Below are 21,824 nucleotides of genomic sequence, written 5' to 3' on the forward strand. Positions count from 1 at the left end.
TCCCAGTCAACTTATAACCTGAGGACAGACCAGTCATTTTTTTTTTGTTCTGTGTTCTCACTGCCCCATTCTTCCATAATTTTGAGATTTCTTTTTAAATGTATGTATATGTGTATTTTGGGGGTGCCATTGTGCGTATGGCTAATGGAGTCAGAAGAAGAGTGTGAGATCTTTTGGAGCTGGAGTCACGGGTGGTTGTGAGCTGCCTGACGTGGGTGCTAGGAATGCCACTGAGGTCCTCCAGCAGAGCAGCACCCTGGACGGCTGACCCTCTCTCCAGCCCTTCTACATTGTAGCTTAAAAAATGCCATTTGGCAGTCTTCCACTAGCAGCCTTCAGATAAAGATGTAGAACTCTCAGCTCTGCCTGCATCATATCTGCCTGGACACTGCCATGTTCCCACCTTGACATCTCCCATCAGACAGACTGAACCACTAAATGTGTAAGCCAGCCCCAATTAAATGTCATCCTTTATAAGGAAAAAATGCCATTTGCTGGGTCTGTGCTGTGGTAGTGCTGAGTTCAGTCTGTCCTTAAGAAGGCTTTAGGATGGACACGCAAAGCAGCAGCAGCAGCAGCAGCCTTCTATAGCTCTTCCAGGTCTAATCTTCTGCAGGGCTTAGGATGACTCCCCAAACGTGGCCTGCCGGGCCGCTGCTTTAGTCTCCAGTCAGTCTCACTCGGACGGAAGGGCAGAAGGGCAAACCAGGGTGCCATGAGGACTGAAGCTCCAGTCAACACTCTCACCTGGCCAGGCCAAGTTTTTGTTTGTTGTTTTTCAATCCTCCTTAGGCAACACTGCAGGCCCTGGGTCAGCCTGAAATCAGCATGGCAGCACCTATGAGGACAGCTTCAATACCAACCCACAAAAGATAGACAGACAGATGGTTCCTCTTAGAAAATGACTCACCAACTTGCTAGGGAAAAGGCTCTTCCTCCGCCAGTGTTTTGACTTAAAGGGAGGAACAGCTGGAGGTGAAAGAAAGCACTGACCAGTCCTTGGAAAACAACTGACTGGGCATCAGTGGACCCAAGAAAATCCCTCAGTTCTGTGATTCCTCACCATCCCAACTGACAGCAAAATCAGCAGCTACATTCAAGACCGTCTTCCAAGTAGTTCATGACTCACCCAAATACCCACAGTCCCCTCACCCACCCCCCAGGGAGAGAATGTGGACAGGAGGTGGGTATCACTCAGGCCTTTCTCATGAGGGCTGCTAGTCAGAGCCATCCTCAGTGAGTCAGTCCTTGGAAGGTGGGCTCAGTGCCCGGGGGCAAGGCCATGGGCTGGCTCAGTAACTTGTCCATCATGCTGATTTTAGCATCCTGCTTCTCCACATCTTCATATGGAGTCCACGACATGTCATGCTGTAGCTTGTAGGCACCAAGGAAGTCATGGGGACAGCCTGCTCCCCATTCCTAGAGGGCAAAGGAACAAGTCCTCATCAGGGTGAGATATGAACAAGGTTCTCTTCCTACTCAGGCCACAGACTTCTTTCTGTGCTTCTCACCTCAGACTACTCAAACCATTGTTAGAAGTTACAGTGCACATCAGAAGTAATGTCATTCAAGCACACACAACTTTTCATCACACCTGGGCTCACCTCAGCCCGTTTTCTAGGAAACCATAGACCAATATGCATGCTTACATTTTCATTCAAACATGCCCAGAACTTCTCAAAGGCTGGAGTTGATTCAGAGTTAAAAGCGAGTGTTCTTACCTGTGGAGAAATAATGGAGAAGTACTTCTGGCCACTTTCCCGCTGGTAAAGATAGTAAATGTTGCCAGGCTTTTTCACCATATTACAAGCCACATGGTGCAAGTCAGCGTCTCTGCGAGCATCTTCCAGCACCTGCCAGTCACACAGGTGTGACACTGATGAGTCAGTGGAGACTGGGCCTCACCCATATTGCTCTAACCAAAGCACGTAACAAGTTTTCAATCTCCTTCCCCAGCAGCAACAACTCACTATGGGGGTCCAAACAGTTCTGAGGATGTCAAGATTACACAAGCTGCTACACTGAGAAAAGCTGTCAAAGGGATAAGGTTTTTGAATGATGAGTGTGGCTGGCTTGGGGGACTCTGAAGGTCCTCTTTTCCTGTGTCAAGTACACTGCTTTTATAAAAGAGACCCTTCTCCCCCACTTAAAACCTTTATCCTGCCCTTTCTCCTAGCTGAGAAACAAAGCTCACTTCCCTTAACCTCTGTTTTGGGTCAGATGTCATTCATCTCCTAAAGGATCCTAGGAGCTTGGTTATGAGGGCAGTGATATAAGAGGAACAGCCTAGGTGAAGGAGGTCCTGAGTCTCATAGGTACTGCCCTCAGGAGGGAGTTTGGGGAGAGCAACATGAAGACTTGAATTTGGGTGCAGTATTGTGAAGGCCTGGGCCTGACATCTGAACCTCTGGCTCCCTGTTTGAACATGTGTCTCTTCTCCCACACATGCTCTGCTATGAGTAGATATGGTCCAGACTATTCCCAGAGCTGAGCTACACCAGTACCCTGTCCTTGAACCTCTAAACCTGTGGGCTAAATAAACATTATAGGGAGATTGGAAAGATGGCTCAAGGGGTAAGAGCACTTCCAGAGGTCCTGAGTTCAATCCGTAGCAACCACACGGTGGCTCACAACCATCTATAATATGATCTGATGCCCTCTTCTGACATGCAGGTGTACATGCAGATAGAGCAGTCATATATTAAATAAATAAATCTTAAAAAAAAAAAACCCAAAACATACATTATAGGATTAACCTGCCTCAGGTATTCCATCATAGCAATGCAAACTAATTAATGAAAGCTTTTGGGCATATTCCTGGTGTTTTATCCAAAATCTCTACATGTTCAGAATGTATTAAAAACAAAGACGGAGCCATGATTCTAAACAAGGTCAGCCAGTCCTCCCAAGCACAGGAGAAGGACAGCCGGCATAACATGCACCGGCCCTCATCATGCTTCTTCTCACCTTCCTAGCTTGGTCTTGCAAATGCTGGATTTGCTCAGCAATGACTGTCAGCTTGTTAGTAGCATTTGCTCGGATGAATTCATCAGCCTACAAAGGAGAGAAAACCAAACTGTGGGGTGAAACCGAAAGAGGGCCCGTGATCTCATAGGGATGCAACTCAAGGAGTTAGGCCACCAGCTCTGCCTCTACCTAGAGTGGCCTTTCCATTCCATTGCCATGTAAATCCCCACCAACCCTAAAGCCCAACGCAGGAGAAGTCCACACTTTAATGACCCCACACCCAGAATCGAGGCTCCTCCATCTCTCTGCTGCTGTTCACTCTCGACTCTAATCACACTGTGTTGTGGTGCTTGCATACCCTGCCATCAAATGTGAGCGTGCCCTCCCCTCCCTCTGCTCCCTCAAGTGAACCCTTCTCGTTCCCATGCCCCTCATTCAGTTTTGTTTTCCCCAGTGTGGAGCTCAGGCATTTTTATGTAAGTGATATTTGTCATGTCAATCATTAATTTTCTTGATCAAAACAAACTCTTGAACACAATCATTGCCAAATAAGTTAGTTTACACAAGAGAAAGGGACACTAGAAGCAACCAGGCTCTGATACCGAAAAAGATTTTACAGGGGAAGTTTTGCTAAGAGAAGGAAACTGGAGTTTCACTTAGACCTATGAACCTCTCTACCTTGAAGCTCTCAATTTATAGACTCTGAGCTCCAGAGAAAAGCAATTTCTCCAAAACCAATGTGCCCAAACTTCTATGGTCTTTTCTATTATTTTGCATATTTTTTTTAAAATTTTACCTATTATGGCAACTGATATCTAAGCTCTGGACAAAGGAATACTGTATCCACTGAAATTCACCAAGTGTGACAGCCACCCTTGTAATACACAGCCTATGGGAGGCTGAATTCGAAGCCAACCTGGGCTATACAGCAAAATTAAACGGTCTAGTTTTATTGTGCGTGGTCTTTTTTTCAAAGGAATTTTACCCTGTGCCTTTTTGCATATTTTTGGCAGTGCTGAGACTCAAATTCAGGGGTAGGCAAGTGGTGTAACACTAAACTACACCCCCCCCAGCACCGTTTTATTTTTGTTGTTGTTGTTGTTTTGCTTTGTTTTTGTTTTTTTATTTTTTTATTTTTTTTGTTTCTTTTTTTTTCGGAGCTGGGGACCGAACCCAGGGCCTTGCGCTTCCTAGGTAAGCGCTCTACCACTGAGCTAAATCCCCAGCCCCTTTTGTTTTTTTAAAGAAAGAAAGAACATATACTTAAGTTCCACTAGCTCTTGGGTAACAGATAAAGACCTTTCGGGAAGCAGAATAAAATAAGTGACTATTTAAGAATTTGGTATAGAAGCCGAACATGGTGGCTCTCAACTTTAATCCCAGCACGCGACAGGGGTAGGGAGTCGGGGGAGGGGAGTCAGATGGGAGGGGGGGTGCGGGTGGATCTGTGAAGTCGAGCCCAGCCTAGTCTACAATACAGTGAGTTCCATGACAGCCGGAGCTATGTAGAAAAACCCTGCCTCAAAACAACAAAGAATTGGGATAGACTGACCCTCTTCGTGTATGAAATGGAATGCTAACTTCAGTACAGCCGAGTTCACAGGCTGTCCTAAGGATGCAGATAAAAAAATGAGAGGACCGAGACCAAAGAGGCAGGATAAAGTACCTATTTATTCCTCACCTTCTGCACCTGCTCGGCGAGCGCCACGAGGTCTAAGGGGTCCCCGACCCGGTGGGTGTGATAGGGGCTCACCAGAGCCATGCCGCCGGGGGTCGGGGTGAGCTCCACCAGGGCTCCTGTGATACACACCCGGAACACAGGTGTAAGTTGAAGCCTCCCGCGAGACAGCAGGAAAGAGCCACCCGGCTGCGACCTCTTCCCCCGACAACTCAGTCCCACCTACCTCCAGGACCCGCCGCCTCTTGCACCCCCAGATTTCCCGTGCCTCTTTTGAACGGGTCGGGAACCCCGGGGTCCGCCATAACAGCACCTCAGCCCCACCGCCCGTAGGGAAGCTCAGACTGAAACGCAGGCGCACCACAGCTTGTGGGCGGAGCTTTCTCATTCTCGGGCCATTGAGCGATGAGCATGAAATTAGAGGCGGACCCTCACGAAGGGCGAGTGTTCGGATTGGTTGAAAACAAGAGGCGGGGCAAGCTTCCTGACCACGAGCTTCTGGGTTTGGGGCGTGGCTCGTCTCTGGGCGTGGCTTATGTGGGGGCGGGACTCTGGAATGTGCCCCAGGCGAGCAGTCCCGTTAAGTGGAGGAGCAAGACCATGGCGGTGAGTGTTAGGAGGCTGCTGGCCGCGATGGTAGCGGTCGCCGCAGCCGCCGCCTCGCGGGCTACCGCGGAGTCTGAGCCGGAATGGAACGTGGCAGCCCCTGACCTACTTTACGCAGAGGGGACGGCGGCCTACGCGCGCGGGGACTGGCCCGGGGTGGTACTGAACATGGAGCGGGCTCTGCGCTCGCGGGCCGCTCTGCGCGCCCTCCGCCTGCGCTGCCGCACACGCTGCGCCACCGAGCTGCCGTGGGCGCCGGACCTCGATCTCGGTCCGGCCTCGAGTCTGAACCACGACCCGGGCGCTGCCGCCTTGCACGACCTTCGCTTCTTCGGAGCCCTGCTGCGCCGTGCCGCCTGCCTGCGTCGCTGCCTCGGGCCGCCTTCTGCCCACTTGTTGAGTGAAGAGCTGGACCTGGAGTTCAACAAGCGGAGCCCGTACAACTACCTGCAGGTCGCCTATTTCAAGGTGCGGCTGGTCGGGAGTCCGGCGGCCGAGAGCGACCTGGGGGACTTGGGGAGCAGAGCAGGGATGAGACGGCAGGGAGGAAAGGGACCTCTTGGCTGGGGAGTTCTCGGCGGACTCAGGGTTCTTAGGGGCAGATGCTAACCTTAAAGATCCAGCCAGTAGTGACAACCCAAGTCAAGAAAAACCTGACCGTTTTCTTTTGGGAAAGCCTCCTAGAGGGAACAGAGGCGGCCGCTTGGGTCTCCAGCCGTACTTCATTGCAAGTGTCCAAGTGCTGCTTCTGCAGCATCTTCCTTCCGGTTCATTCTCCAATCATGATTTCCCTGCTCCCTACTCCAACAGCAGCGCTCTTTCAGGACGTGGGATTGCCACGTCGCCAGCAGGGGCTGTCTAGCTCCTCCCTGTGGAGGACCCTCTGGCCAGTTTGTCTTTTTTTTTTTTTTTTTTTTTTTTTTTTAAGAAAATGACTGGTTTTTAGGATGCCACAGCGCTTTAAGGCCAAGTCAGCAAACAGGCTTGGAACACCAGCCTTGTCTGCCGGTGATGGCTGGCAACTCACATTTCCAGGACTCTGTTAAAGCACTTTACGTTCCTTTATTAGCTCATTTGCCCTGATACAGTATCCTTGGAGTAAATGCTATTTAGGGGGATGGGCTGCACATGCAGACTACATAGCTACAACAGGTTGACAGACCTTTCAGTTCTACCTAAACAGAGACTTAGAGGCTGTTGGGGACCTCAGATTTCTGCTCTGTTCCTTCCATTCCTTCTGTTTTCTGGGAAGCATGCTGGACTTACAAGCCCTGAATGATTGGGTTCTGACTTGGCTCATGGCACTTAATAGCACTACGTAAAAGTCACTGGCATTTATTGAGAACCTACTACATTCCAGTTCTTAGACAGGTAATTGTTTGGTTTTCCTTGTGTCACTGCTAGGAGTCCCTGTAGTGAGGGCTAACTAAAAAGGTTATGTAGATAAGTTAGGACTGGGGGAGCACAAGGGGGAAACTCTAGCTTCCCATCAGTTGTTAGGCCTGAGGAAGAAGAGACATGGAAGAATGGTTATCCCCAGAGAGGGAAAGTAGAGCTAGAGGCTGATGTATTGGGGTCATGGGGTAGTCCCTTGCATGACTCCTCTGTGGGAGAACCGGAGTGACTCCAAAGCTTAGTGAGGCTTCTGCACACTTCAGTCAGCCATCATCACACCTCATTTTCACAGCGTTAATTCTGGAGGGCAGGTGGATAGGTGGAAGGAGAAAGTGATGGCGGAGAAAATAGGAGAATTGGGAGCCCTGAGCCTTAGTCCGCCAGGGAAGCTAGTGCCAGTGCTCAGAGGGAAGGCGGTGAGGAAGCAGGAGCAGTCCTGAAGCACTGGGGAGTGTAAGCTGGGCATGGTGGCACAGTGGTCTACAGCAGCCCTTGGATTCTCACCACAGTGCAATTGTTAACTGCTCTTTCTGCAGTAGTCCCAAGTCGTTGCAGCTATAGACCCTTCGGTCCAGTCACTACGCTTCAGGTGGTTTTTGTTTGTGCTTGTTTGTTTTATTTTGTTTTGAGGCAAAAATCTTACCTAGATCCCAGCACTTGGGATCTGAGGCAGGAGGATTGAGAGTTTGAGACTGACATACATAGCAACACCCCATGTCAGTAAACATACACACACACACACACACACACACACACACACACACACAGAAACCAACCAAGCAAACAGTCAAACCAAACAGAGTTCGTATGTGAATTTATTATTTCACTTCATCTGTAGATAAACAAGCTGGAAAAAGCCGTGGCAGCAGCACACACCTTCTTTGTGGGCAATCCTGAGCACATGGAAATGCGGCAGAACCTCGACTACTACCAAACCATGTCTGGGGTAAAGGAGGAAGACTTCAAGGACCTCGAGGCCAAGCCCCACATGGTGAAAAGACATCCCCCACCACCGTGTGTGTGTGTGTGTGTGAGAGAGAGAGAGAGAGAGAGAGAGAGAGAGAGAGAGAGAGAGCACTGCTATGTAGTTCTGTGCTGTGTAGTCCAGGCTGACCCCAAGTCTAATGTATTTCGTTTTTAACCTAATTTAATATCATATTCTGTGTGTATTTTCAGCACCTTTTTCACCTAACATTTGAATAACATTTTCATAAAGAACTTATGTTCTTAGTCATTTTAACAGTTTATAAATCAGAATATTGGAGAGCCTGGGGGATGCACTCATTGGTAGAACATGTGCTTAACATGCACAAGGCTCTGGGTTCATATTCAGCAGCAGCAACAAAAAATGTATGTGTACATACATAACATTCATATATACATACAAGTATAAGAAACAGTATCAGAATGACAACAGTCATACATAGTACACATGCTAAGCACTCTACCCATACCAGAAGGACTTAAAGTAAACTTATGTTTGCTATACATGATGGCATATACCTGTAATCCTAGTACTGGGGAGAAAGAGGAAAGTACATCAGGAGTTCAAGGTCATCCTCTGATAGTTAGTGAATTTGATACCCTCCTGAACTGTGCTTCAGGGGGCATAGGGGTGGGTTGTAATTTATCTTTAATTTAGGTGTATTTGTGCGTGGTGGGTGGGTGGGGCTGTGTGTGTGTGTGTGTGTGTGTGTGTGTGTGTGTGTGTGTGTGTGTGTGTAAGAGAAAGAGAAAGAGAAAGAATTTATGTGAGTGCCCAAGGAGGCCAAAAGAGGAAATCAGAACCCCTGGAGCTGTAGTCACAGGCATTTGTGAGCTACCCTGTGTGAAAGCTGAGAACTAAACTCAAGTCCTCTGAAAGTACATGTTGCTAATCACTGAGTTGTCTTTCTCTAGCCCATGTCATCTGAAAACTGTTAAGCCCTAAGGAACCTATAAAAAGTGCAGCAAGCTCTCTTCTTGCTTATTAAGAGTTAAGCGTTGTAAATTTCAAGGGTCCTTGGAAGGCCATTTATTATCGGCCTTCATGATGTAGCAGCCCCAGGACCCCAGTCCACCCCCATCTTAGAAGTAGGAGTCATCACTCCGTGATCACGGCTCAGGACAAGGTGAGGGGCTCCTCTGGAGCCTGTTTTGAGTACACCTTCCCTCCAGTAGCATGAGTTTCGGCTAGGGGTGCGACTCTACTCTGAGGAGAAGCCACTGGAAGCTGTGCCCCACCTGGAGGCGGCGTTGCAAGAGTACTTTGTGGCAGATGAGGAGTGCCGTGCCCTCTGCGAAGGGCCCTATGACTACGACGGCTACAACTACCTAGACTACAGCGCTGACCTCTTCCAGGCCATCACAGGTAGGTGTGTTCAGAGCGTAGCCTGACCAAGCCCCAGGGCTTTAAGGTCAAAGTCCTGACAATACACACAAACACCATCTGCAACCTCATCCCCCCACTTTTTTTTAAAGATTTATTTTATATATATGGGTGCACTGTTGTTGTCTTCAGACACACCAGAAGAAGGCATTAGATCCCATTACAGATGGTTGTGAGCCACCATGTGGTTGCTGGGAATTGAACTCAGGACTTCTGGAAGAGCAGTCAGTGCTCTGAACCACTGAGCCATCTCTCCATCCTCACATTTTTTTTTTTTTTTTGGTTCTTTTTTTCGGAGCTGGGGACCGAACCCAGGGCCTTGCGCTTCCTAGGTAAGCGCTCTACCACTGAGCTAAATCCCCAGCCCCCATCCTCACATTTTTTAAGTCTGAAACTCTGACTAAGAATTGTCTTTCAGAGTCTGGGGAGTTGGCTCAGCGGGTAAGGTGCTTGCTGCACAAGCAAAAGAACCTGGGTTAAGTCCTTAAGCACCCACATAAAAGCCAAGCATGGTGGCACTCCCCTGGAACCCCCATGCTAGGGCTTGGATGGCCATATGATCTCATCCTACGGGTGAGCTTGAGGGCACAGAGCCTGTCTCAGAAACAAAGTGAAGAGTGATGGAAGAAGGCACCGGCATCACTTGGCTCCTACACACGTGTGTTCACACATGCCACACATGTGTACACATGTGTGTACAAATGCATGCCCAAACCTTCCACACGGATATTACTTTCCACTTCAACATGCTTATGTTAGCCAGAATTTGAATCCTAAATTATAGCTTTATTAGCTAAGCAGTAGTTGAGCACACCTTTAATCCCAGTACTCAGAGGGCAAAGGCAGGTAGATCTATGAGTTCCAGGCCAGCCTGGTCTACTGAGTGAGTTCCAGGGCTACACAGAGAAACTCTGTCTCGGAAAACAAAGCCAAAACAAAAGGCCTCATTATTCCTCATCTTTGATTCTTTTCAGATCATTACGTCCAGGTCCTCAGCTGTAAGCAGAACTGTGTCACCGAGCTGGCTTCCCACCCAAGTCGAGAAAAGCCTTTTGAAGACTTCCTCCCCTCACACTATAATTACCTACAGTTTGCCTACTATAACAGTAAGGCCTGCTTTCTCTCTTCTCTCACCTAAGAAGCATAGCCAGGCAGGCAGGGTTCTTCAGCATGTCTAGCATCTATGTCTGTGGGAGGCAATATGCCAGTAAGTCCTGGGTGTTTTGTCACAGACCCAGGTAGCCAATTTCAACTGTCCAGAAGGGAAGAACAGGGGCATGTAGGGCCTCTTTCTTTTATCCCTTTTTGTACATTTATAATCTAACTTTGCATTTGAATGAATATGAGTAGCAACAGTAAGGATGTAAGACTGCTGACACTGGCTCACAGGGCATGCCCAGCCTTCCTCCCAGGGAAAGGGAACCAAAAATACACAGGGAAAAAAAAACACTTAGCAAATCAGCAGTTGCTTACTGGGTACCAACCAGTATAGCACAGCCAAGAGTACATGATGTGTGGACGTGTATAGTTGAGTTGAAGAGGTCTGTCTAGGAGGCTATCCGCTGTTAGAATCTGCCTCTTCTAGAAAGTCATGTTGTATAGCAAACACTACTTTGCCCTGTCATCATGACCTCAAGACTTCCTTGAAACCAGATGCTAAGTGGCTGTTGGTGTCCGGGATTATAGTCTTCTATAAGCCATTCTCTTTTCTTCCTTGGCAGTTGGGAACTATACACAAGCTATTGAATGTGCCAAGACCTACCTCCTCTTCTTCCCCAATGATGAGGTGATGAGTCAGAACCTGGCTTACTATACAGCCGTGCTTGGAGAAGAGGAGGCCAGCTCCATCAGTCCCCGGGAGGTGAGAGGCTTACTTCAGTGGGGGCAGCTTGTGGCTGAACTCAGTCAGAAAGCAGAAGAGTGTTCCTGGTGCAGGGTGGCAGGCCTTGGACTCAGCTTGTCTGTCACTCAGGGTGGCAAGGAGTACCAGGAGTTCGCAGAACATACCAGAGCCAAATCCTCTAGATTTCAATGCATATTCTTTGGATTGGCACACAGATTTCTCTGCCCTGATGGACACCCAAGCTAGATGCTGGAAGCCATTTGCCCAAAGTCAGTGCTGTTTCCTTCACAATGGGTCTGTTTTGCCCACACCTGCTCTGTTTCTGTTTCAGTCCCAGAGTGCGTCTCTCCCTGTCATTGTCTGCTCGCTCCAATTACTACCACATCTCTAAAATGAGAAAACCTAGGTAGTACAGACTTCAACTCTGAGGGGCAAGCCACGGTTCCTCCCACATAGCTCTGGAATTGAGTCTCTAGAGAAAATAATCCCATTGTCAGCCCCTCCCAGGTGAGGCTGGCTTCCTTGTAGTTATCCATCTTGGCCACTAGATGGCGGACATCTAGCTTTAAGAAGCCCCTTCCAGTCTTTGTCTTGCTTGGTTAATACTTTTTCCCCTTCCTTGTCATCCTATTAATGAACCTGGGAAGGGAAGGGAAATACTCCGTGTGGGCATGTTTACCTAGAACTCTCCCCCAGGCGGGAGTAGCTAATACTGATTTGAGCCCCAGCCCAGGCCACCATCCTGCTGGATAGCACGTGTGCCTTTGTTTGTGGCATTTGGAGGAAGAAGCTGATCACTTAAACTCCTTCAGATAGAGATCTCACTTCCTCGTGGGTGACTGGTAGACAACAGGGTGGTCTCCTTTAACGTGTTCCTCCATGAAGTGCCTCCCCTTTATTTCTGTCTTTTTTTCTCTTCCTTCTGCTGCCTGGATTCTAGTAGGGGACCCAGGGGAAAGATGTGACCCTGAAAGGGACTCAGTTTCCCAGCTCTGGGTAAGCCCCACCCCTGAGCACACATGCGATGTCAGAGCGCTGAGCTTAGCTATTCTGCAGCTGCCCACCTTCAGGGAGGGATGGGGTCCGGCCATTCTGAGGGGTGGCGGGTAGCCAAGTAGAAAGTACATGGGCCTGAGGACCCCAAAACCTAAGTGTGAATGAAGGATTAATCTCGATCCTACTGCTCTCAAGAGTCTTTGTCTTTAAGATGAAGTTAGCAGTCTCCGCCCATGAGCTCACACTCAGGACCAGAGACAGAACAATCACAAGCTCAAGGCTAGCCTGGGTTATGTGGTGAAACCTGGTCTCTAAAATGGCAGGCAAGATGGCTCAGGGGGTTAAGGCATTTACTGCTGAGCCTGGTGACCTGAGTTTGATCCCTGGACCCTCGTGGGACAAGGAGGAAATTGTCAAATTGTCCTCTGACCTCCATACTGCGCGCGCGCACACACACACACACACACACACACACACACACACACACACACACAATAAATAAATAAATAGAATAGAATAGAATAGAATAGAAGAATAGAATAGAATAGAAAATCTAATTTTAAAAAAGAAGAATTTTCCACATAAGCTTGTGACCTGAGTTCAATCTGCAGAACCCACAAAAAGATGTAACCAACAAACTCCACAAAGTCGCCCTCTGACCTCCACACATGCACAGTGGAGGTCACATACTCCAGAACACACAAAGCAAATAAATAAAATAAACTAGAAGAAAAGAGTGCTCAAGATACAGTTCAGTTGGTAGAACTTGTCTGGTTTGCCTGAAGCCCCAGATTCAGTGTTCAGAGCTTCAAAAGCAAACATGGACTCTTCCCATTTTGAGTATCATCAGCTCTTCCGTTTCAAAGATCCACTGGGATCTTCTCCCCTCCAGTGAAGCTAATTATGCTGCCCTCAGGGGTCTTCTTGAGCACAGAAGGGAGACCTTTGGCAACACATAACCTGTGATGAGGAGAAGGCACCTCAGTCACACAGGGAAATGTAAGTGCCAGGGAGGGCCACCCTGGGCCTGAAGGGTAAGTTCTAGGAGACTCTTTGTGTCCCCAGAATGCCCAGGAATACCGACATCGAAGCCTGCTGGAGAAAGAACTGCTTTTCTTCGCTTATGACATTTTCGGAATTCCCTTTGTGGATCCGGTGAGCTGCAAGGGAGGGGAGAGGGAGGCACTGAGAGCTGAGGGAGTACACGCTGCACAACTCTGGGGAGACACTGTCCAGGGCTGAACCAAGCAAGGGTCCGTGGGCCCTGAGGATGGGAGACAAAGTGGACTGTGAAAGGCAGTCCTGGGCCATTAAAAGTAACTTAGGGGGGTGCTGGAGAGATGGCTCAGTGGTTAAGAGCACTGACTGTTCTTCCAGAGGTCCTGAGTTCAAATCTCAGCAACCGCATGGTGGTTCACAACCATCTGTAATGAGATCTGATGCCCTCATCTGCTGTGTCTGAAGGCAGCGAATGTGACTCATATAATAAATAAATCTTTTTTAAAAAAAGTAACTTGGGTCCCAAGAGCCCACCTCATCGCAGGCAGTGAGGCAGGAAGCTATATGTCATACACTGATACCTGCTTGTTTCCTGACCTACCTTAGGACTCATGGACACCAGAAGAGGTGATTCCCAAGAGACTGCAAGAGAAACAAAAGTGAGAAATTCCGTGGTGGGATCGGTCTGATGCACTTGAGGCTTCCTGCACCCAGTCAGATGGGATCCTAGCTGGGGTGGAGAAGTCCAGTGTGGAACCCTGGGGTAGGAACCAGGGCTGGCCTCAGCACAGTCTTCAGTGCTGCTATGCTCACAGGTCAGAACGCGAAACCGCAGTCCGCATCTCCCAGGAGATAGGCAACCTCATGAAGGAGATCGAGACCCTCGTGGAGGAGAAGACGAAGGAGTCGCTGGATGTGAGCAGACTGACACGGGAAGGTGAGCCAGCAGCGGGTGACACGCCTGCCCACATTCACCAGGTGGCAGCACCCACAAGGCTTTGCTCAGCCCATCATGTACCAGCTTCTGCTTGTGTAGCAGGTGCTAAGACTTCCTCCACATTCAGCACACCAGGGAGCTGTCATCCAGACAGCCCGAGACAAGCCTTCGACTAAGAAGTAAGCTTCCCGTGTCACAGTTAGACTAGCATAGTCACAGTGAGTGTGGATAGCCTCCTGCCTCCCCTCCGGATGCTCTTCTGACAGCTCACACTGTCAGGGGCTGGAGCCTTCCTGTCTTCTCTACTCCATGTGCTGCACCCCAGCCCACAGGGACTGCTGCCCTCAGCTTTCCTCCTCTCCTGCCTTTCCCTTTCCCACTGCCTTTGGCCCACATAGGCTCAAACCCCTCCTTAGGTTCTCGTCCTTTCCCAGCACAGATGCCAGGCCTGTCCTCCAAGCACCGGGACCATGCATGCATTCTCAGTGGGCAGGCATCCTCCATGTCGCTATATCAAAAGGGATAGGCTGTTTCTGGTCCCCTGAGCCTGCCACTGGCCCACAGGTCATTGTTCATGCTGTCCCCACTCCCGATTTCCATCGTCTCTGCCATTAAGCACACCCCAGAGAGACCTGCCAGAGCCTCCTATAACCGCCCTCCTTTGAGTTTGTGAGGGTGCTGTGTGTGTCTAGCACCAGCTAACGTCTGACAGTGGGGAATGGCTCTCTGGGGCTCTCTGACTATGGGGAATGGTGTCAGGCCCTCTGCCGCCTCACTCACAAAGTAGTGTAGAGGGGGTCGAGCCAGGTCTCTAGTGCGGCCCAAGCAGACACCTTACAGCTACAGGCAAAGCATTGCTCTTTGGCATTTCTAGAGTGAACTGAACAGGCATAGCGTGTGGCAAGTCCGTCCAGCACTGCCCTGTTCTCAGAAGCTGCTCTCTGTGTCTCTTGTTTCTCTTCGTGTCTGAGAGGTGGTTAGGCAGATACCAAGCTTGCTCTGGTACGTGGTATGACAATGAAGAAACCATGGGCAGCATTTTTGAGCATTCGCTATAAGCTGTACTGAGAGGATAGCTTGCCTTATTTATCTTTCTCATTAACCTGTTGTCAAACTCATACGGCAGATGCTGTTAACAGTAGCTGATTAAAATTTGAGGCTGGGCATGGTAGTTCAGGCTTTTAATCCCAGCATAGGCTGGCAGATCTCTTGGGTTTGAGGCCAGCCTTGTCTACACAGTGAGTCCTATCTCAAAGACAAAAGGGGATTGGGCAGAGGCCTGAAGAGACAGCTCAACAGTAAGAGCATACATCGTTGCTCTTCCAGAAGACCCAGGTTTGAATCTCAGCACCCACATGGCAGTTCCCAACTGTCTGTAAGTTCAGTGCACTTCTTCAGCTGTCTGCTGCTCCGAGGCAGGGTTTCTCTGTGTAGCCCTGGCTGTCCTGGAAGACAGCTCTGTAGACCAGACTGGCACCACCACTTTCCAGCTAAAATAAAATAATTGTTTAAAAATTAGTGTAACTCAGAGTGACTAAGTAATTCGCCAAGGTCACACAATAATGGAAGATTCGGGGATCACGCCCAGTTCTTTGATTCTGGAGTCCATGTTTTGAGAATGTGTGTAGCTGTTCACTTAGGCGGCCCAGGAGCAAATTTGATGGCAGAGTTAGGCCCAGGGTGTGGGCTGGCACCCTTTGGAAGCGTCTGAGCAGGAATGCCTCTGGAGTGCCTGGCTTTTTCGAGGAGGACTTGGGTGGAGCTGCCTTGGGACCTGGTCCCCTCTGGTCCTTGATTTGCAGGTGGTCCCTTACTGTATGAAGGCATCAATCTCACTATGAACTCCAAAGTCTTGAACGGCTCCCAGCGAGTGGTGATGGATGGTGTGATCTCTGATGACGAGTGCCAGGAACTGCAGAGACTGACCAACGTAAGGACCCAGTCACTGCACCTTCTCCCGACTCCACATGCCAAACGCCTCCTAGGTGCAGAAGTCCCTAATGCCCTTGGTCGACTCCACTCATTGTGTGCATACACACTCGTGTATACATACACACACACACACACACACACACACACACACACACACCCATGGGCACAGGCACATACATGCAAAATCACATATGTGCACACATGTGTGCACACGCACATGCAGCTGCTCCAACTAACTTTGTCTTGTCTTTTGGGTCCATTAGGCAGCAGCAACTTCAGGAGATGGCTATCGAGGTCAGACCTCCCCACACACCCCAAATGAAAAGTTCTATGGTGTCACTGTCCTCAAAGCTCTCAAGGTAAAATCCGAAATTCATCTTGGTTCTCTAGAGCATGGAGCAGGGGGAATCTGCAGACCTGGAGGAGGATCCTCGGGCTCTGGGGAGGAGCTGGGGGTGGGGATAGGGAGGGAGAAGTGTCTCGAGGCTGAAATTCCAGCTGCCAGCGAGGGAGGATAAGCTATGCCAAGGAGGTTTCCTGGTAAATCTTGGCTGTTAGAGTAGGTGCAATAAAAATGAGGCAACCGAGATGGGATGGATCCCCAGGCGTTGGGCTGGCTATGAGTCGGGGCTGATCCTAGAGTGCTGTGTTCCTGAACAGGGTACATGAAAACTATGGAGGAGAAAGGGGAGGAGACTGTCAGGTCAGGACAGAGATCGCCCCTTCATCAGTGGGATGGGAGATGCCTTCAGCCTTGTACCTCAGTGTGCCGGCAGCCTGTAGAGGAGGTCGGGGCAGATGACCACCGTCTTCTTTGCAGCTTGGGCAGGAAGGGAAAGTTCCTCTGCAGAGCGCCCACATGTACTACAACGTGACAGAGAAGGTTCGGCGTGTCATGGAGTCCTACTTCCGCCTGGACACACCCCTCTACTTCTCCTACTCCCACCTAGTGTGCCGCACTGCAATAGAAGGTGGGTCTCATCGCGCCTGCAGCTTCTGGGGAGTAGGCTGTGCCGTGGTGCTATACCAACATGGAGAAGACAGCGTACGGGTCCTTCATGCCAACTGGGACATCAGTGCAAGCGTGTTGGCTGCAGCCCAGCATGTTGAATGTGGCAGTAGCATACAGGAAGTCAGCCACCCAGGAGTCAGGGAGCCTCCAGCAGAGTGGTGAGAACTCTGCAGGATAAATGTGTTTGTGGGGATGAGGGCAGCAAGAAGCCTTGCAAGCCAGAGAGACCAGTTGTAAAGGAATAGAAGCCCCGAGTGTACGGTGTACAGAGAACCACGTTCTGGAACTTGTACTGTGTCCTTTAACTCGGTCACTCGGCCCTGCTCTGTGCTGCAGGCCCTCTCTTAGGAACTGTGAGATACCAGTCAGTCATGTGTGGGAGCGAGCACATTTGAAGACAGACAGAGGTACAAGGCTTTGTTCCTTTCCCGACATCCCCTTTGCTTTCACAGCCCTGAGCAGGGGAAAGGCACAGCCGGGCTGCCAGCTCACATTTTTGTGGCCCAAAGCCAACTCTGTCCTGTAGCATTCAGAAGACTCTGGCTCTGACACTACCTTGGAAGGTGGCGGCACTGGAAGGCTGCTCTCTCCCTCAGGGTGTTAAAAGCGCTAAGAAAGTCTGGACACACCAGAGGAATGTGTCAGGCACTTGAGTGTGTGCCACAGAGCCTCCGAGTGACGTGCTGGCATGAGGAGGAGGCAGGCGCAGACAGGGAGGGCTCGGCAGGACCTTCCTGTCTAAAAGATGAATGTGCTGAGAGAGATTGGGAACAGGTGGATCAGGCGAGAGGCATGGGACCTGGTCAGCAGTGACCAAGGTGGGCGAGGGTGAAGGCTTGAGATCTGGAAGCTTCTGGTCTGGAAGCACAGAAGAGATGCCAAGGGAGAGCTGGAGAGGAAGATAGACGGGGGCTGGTGGCTGGCTGGACCCGATGAGGCGGCATCTGCCATTCCCACACAGTGTGCCAGGGTTTACACTGGAGGAAGGTGTGATCTGCTGGCATTTACAGTAATCCTGTCCCTTCTCTTTCCATGCCCCCTCCCTGGGTGGTTTCCCACCCATCCCCACTCACAGAGCCCCACTGTGCTGGCTGTGGTTTGCTGCTTCTGTTCACCCTGCCCGCCCTGCCCGCAGGCCTGCTGGAGAGTGAAGTCAGTGGACCCTGCACCCACCAGCCTCACTGTCGACCCCTGTGGTCCTTCCTATTTCAGAAAGTCTCTAGCTTTACCAGGGGGATGGCACTCAGCCTGAGGTCTGCCTGGTTGATGCCTATAGTCCTGTGAGCAGCATCCTGTTCACCCCAAGAACTTTTGTAAGCTGTGGCTTAACCACAAACCCCTCCCAACCAGAACGTGACAGTCCCATAGACTCACGTACACTTTGGGACACATCTCCATCCCCTGCTCCATGTGTCAACGGGAAAGCATCTCGCTGTGTTTCCTGGATATCCTACTAAAGCATGGATTGTCTTGGCCACAGAGTCACAGGCTGAGAGGAAGGACAGTAGCCACCCTGTCCATGTGGATAACTGCATTCTGAATGCCGAATCCCTCGTGTGTATCAAGGAGCCCCCAGCCTATACGTTCCGGGACTACAGGTGAATGCAGCAGGTGCCCGGGCACTGTGCTTGCCCCAGGAAGCTCCTCTGTGCCCTGCACTCTGCCTCCCTACCTTTGCACGTGTGCACACAAAGGCAGAGGCAAGCTGTGTGCAGAAGGCAGTTCCTCACCCCAGACCCCACATACGACAGTAGGGAGACCCTCAGGACGGGTGTGGGGAGGAGGGCATGAGTGGGTTTGGCACAAAGATATACTAACTTGGGTTTGGTGACATCTCCAAGGAGGGGCGGGGACCATGCGAGCTGCTTCTGGCTCAGAAAAGCCTCTGTCCCCAGCTGCTAGTTGACAGTACACAGGAGGGTTCTCTGGTACAGGAAGTAAGCCATGTCTGCGCTCCTGCCTTTCCAGCGCCATCCTCTACCTCAATGGGGACTTCGATGGAGGAAACTTCTACTTCACAGAACTAGATGCCAAGACTGTGACGGTGAGTACTCCCCTGTCATCATCCCTGAGGACAAAAACCCTGCTGTCTGAGCTGATGTCCCCAGAGGACAGTAGACAGAATGACTATTGGGCTTCCTCCCCACCCCCACCCTTCAACCCCACCCCTCAGCTGGTCCCCTGTCCCTGGGCCAGGGGCTCTGGGATATAATAGCTCTCCTCTGCTTGTCCTTTGGGTCCTTGTCCTAATGATCCATTGCTCTTCTGAGACGCCGCCATTCGCCCCTCACCCCGCATAGGCAGAGGTGCAGCCCCAGTGTGGAAGGGCTGTGGGATTCTCTTCCGGCACCGAGAACCCACATGGAGTGAAGGCTGTCACCAGGGGGCAGCGCTGCGCCATCGCCCTGTGGTTCACGCTGGATCCTCGGCACAGTGAGAGAGTAAGGGCTGTTTGGGAAGGCCACTTGCCTGTTTCCCCGGGACAGCCCCACCCAGGCACTCACTGCAGTCACTGCCGGCCCGCCCTCCCTGGGAGAGGGTGGGACTTGTGGAGTCCTTGGTTCACTCTCGGGAGGCTCCGGCTCCCAGAGCTTAAGCCTGCTGGGAAGGGGGCGGGCCCAGAGCTCCTGTGGCAGTTATGCCATTGCTCTCTTGGAAGCAGCAGCGAAGAGGTGCGAGCCCTCTGAGAAGAGTTTGCCTTGCAGGACAGGGTACAGGCAGATGACCTGGTGAAGATGCTCTTCAGCCCAGAAGAGGTGGACCTCCCCCAGGAGCAGCCCCTGCCTGACCAACAGGGCTCCCCGAAACCTGGAGAAGAGTCTCTGTCCGACAGAGAGTCACAGCCCAAGGATGAGCTATGACAGCAGCTAGGTCGCAGTTGATGTCGCTGGACCCATGGGGGGAACTCAGTCCTGCAGCCTGGACTTCCCAGACCCTGAAGGCTGCAGAGTAAGGGGCACTTCTGTTTGCTGCCCGGCCCGAGGACCCTGCCCACAGCCTTCTTCATGGTGCTGCTGTTCTCGGAGGAGTGGGCATGGCAGGACACACTCTTCTCTGTGCTTCACTGAAGGCTCAGGATGTAGGCCCAGAACCACCTGGGGCCTATGGAGGCAGCTGCCTGTCGGCAGCATGATGTATTTAAGTGTCTGTAGAGACAGCCAAAGAATAAATGATTTGTTTTTTCATTTAGTGGTCTGTTCCGAGAGGGGAAGTGTCTGTGTTCTTCCCTGGATGCTGTGCCTGGGTAGTGTATGGCGGCCGCTACTCTGGGCAGTGTAGGGTGGCACATGCCATACAGGAACTCCTTTGTAGCCTCAGGCCAAGTAACCCAGGTACCTTGGTCTGTTACCACAGAAGGGACATCTTGTCCTCACTGTGCCTATCTTCTGTGGGAACTGGGTGCCCAGATACAGCACTCAGTAGGGCAGCACTTAATCAACTTTAAAGCTTTGAACATCTAGATTGTTACTAATCCTCTTCTGGCAGAGAGCTGCAGTCAGCCCTGCTCTGGCACATTACGGCAGCCACATGCTTCCTGCTCTGCTGGATGACCTCAGAGCCCATACCTGACTGGAGAGTCAGTTCCTCCTGCCACAGAGCTGGCACGAAGCCCACCACCTTCACCATGCCTGAGATGCTGTGTACAGAGGGTAGGAATCTGCACCAGAGCAATCATTAGTCAAACTATTTACTTAGTGAAAACCAGCTTCTTGCTGGGAATATGAGAAGCAGAGCAAGCCTGGCCCTCTCAGAGCTTGTGTTTTATAGGGGTACATAATGAATGTGTAGATGTGTATGTGTGTGGTTTGTGTATCTCTAAGCCTTTGATGTACAAAATCAAGTCAGGGCCCCAAGGCAGGAGAAACAGCAAGAGGACTGATGAGGGGCAGAGGGGATTGAGCTCTCAAGGGCCCTTGCTACTCTTGGCATCCTGGTTCTATCAGATAACTAGAACCTACCTGTAACTCCAGCTCCAGGGAATCTGATGCCCCCTTTTGCCACCAGCACAAACATGGCATACACATATACAAATAAAAACATCTTTTTTATTTAAAAAGTGTGTGTGTAGGGGGGTGTTGTGCCTGCGTAGAGTGGACCAGAAAGAGAAGATCCTGAAGGCCCCAGCAGGGTTTTGAGCTTGGAGCATCATCATGTGACTGACATTAAAATCATCCTTGGGCATGATGGTAGTAACCCATGCCTTTAATTCCAGCACTCTGGGAGACGGAGACACGTCAGCCTGGTCTACAAAATAAGTTCCAGGACAGCCAGGGCTACACAGAAACCCTGTCTTAAAAAACAAAACAAGGGGTTGGGGATTTAGCTCAGTGGTAGAGCGCTTGCCTAGCAAGCGCAAGACCCTGGGTTCGGTCCCCAGCTCCAGAAAAAAAGAAAAAAACAAAACAAAACAAAACAAAATTCTCCTAGGGCAGTACATGGAGAATAATCTGTTGGAATGGGAACAGAGGGAGACAACCGAAGAGGGAGTGTTGAATGATCAGAGGGGAAGGAAGAGGCCTAGGCCTCGGCCAGGGCCAAGCAGTAAAGGTAATGAAGACCAGGCTTAAGATCGGTCCCACAGAAGCAGGTTCCTCATTCTGGACACTGACTGTACAGAGTATCACCCCCAGAATCCTTCTCTGAGGTGACCGTAGCAGGAGACTGCTCCCCTACTGAGATGAGCTAACCTGCCCTCTCCGTCCTTGGTGCTATATATGACACAGCAGCTGAGTCTCCAAGCCAGCCATCAGAAGGCACACAACCTGCTGGATCCCACCCAGATTTTAATATCCATGCGTCTGTCATTTCTTCATTCCCCATCGCCTTGGCCAGGTCAATCCCAAAGCCGTGCAGATGAAGGCAGTTGTGACAAATGGTGTCTAAAGGCTGAACAAGCTGAGAACCGGAAGCCTAGAGTGATGGTGCTTGCCTGTAACCCTAGCACTTCAGAGGTGGACAGAGGCAGATTGGAGTTGAGGGCCAGACTTGACCACACAGTGAGCCTGAGGCCAGCCTAGTCCACACGAGAGGAGAACTAAAGTACGTCTGTATTCGACAACAGGAACGTCAGAGAGGATCTCCCAGAGATGT

At 50.6% G+C, this 21,824-nt stretch overlaps 2 protein-coding genes across 2 annotated transcripts; one reads left to right on the top strand and one right to left on the bottom strand.

Annotated features, from left to right (window-relative positions):
* Window positions 1-591: 591 nt before the first annotated feature.
* On the bottom strand, window positions 592-4,965 carry C5h1orf50 (similar to human chromosome 1 open reading frame 50). Its single transcript, NM_001107969.1, is given in 5 exon segments — window positions 592-1,419; window positions 1,722-1,853; window positions 2,968-3,054; window positions 4,649-4,764; window positions 4,872-4,965. Coding segments are annotated over 5 exon segments (600 nt in total). The 5' UTR covers window positions 4,951-4,965; the 3' UTR covers window positions 592-1,233.
* Window positions 4,966-5,231: 266 nt separating this feature from the next.
* P3h1 (prolyl 3-hydroxylase 1) lies at window positions 5,232-19,922 on the top strand. Its single transcript, NM_053667.2, is given in 15 exon segments — window positions 5,232-5,719; window positions 7,485-7,637; window positions 8,807-8,996; window positions 9,989-10,120; window positions 10,736-10,875; window positions 12,919-13,008; window positions 13,459-13,511; window positions 13,668-13,789; window positions 15,592-15,719; window positions 15,985-16,080; window positions 16,542-16,692; window positions 18,214-18,331; window positions 18,702-18,777; window positions 19,034-19,174; window positions 19,439-19,922. Coding segments are annotated over 15 exon segments (2,220 nt in total). The 5' UTR covers window positions 5,232-5,245; the 3' UTR covers window positions 19,595-19,922.
* The last annotated feature ends 1,902 nt before the right edge of the window (window positions 19,923-21,824 follow it).

Source organism: Rattus norvegicus, chromosome 5 (assembly GCF_021556685.1).
Source record: "Rattus norvegicus strain SHRSP/BbbUtx chromosome 5, alternate assembly SHRSP_T2T, whole genome shotgun sequence".
Lineage (NCBI taxonomy): Eukaryota > Metazoa > Chordata > Mammalia > Rodentia > Muridae > Rattus > Rattus norvegicus.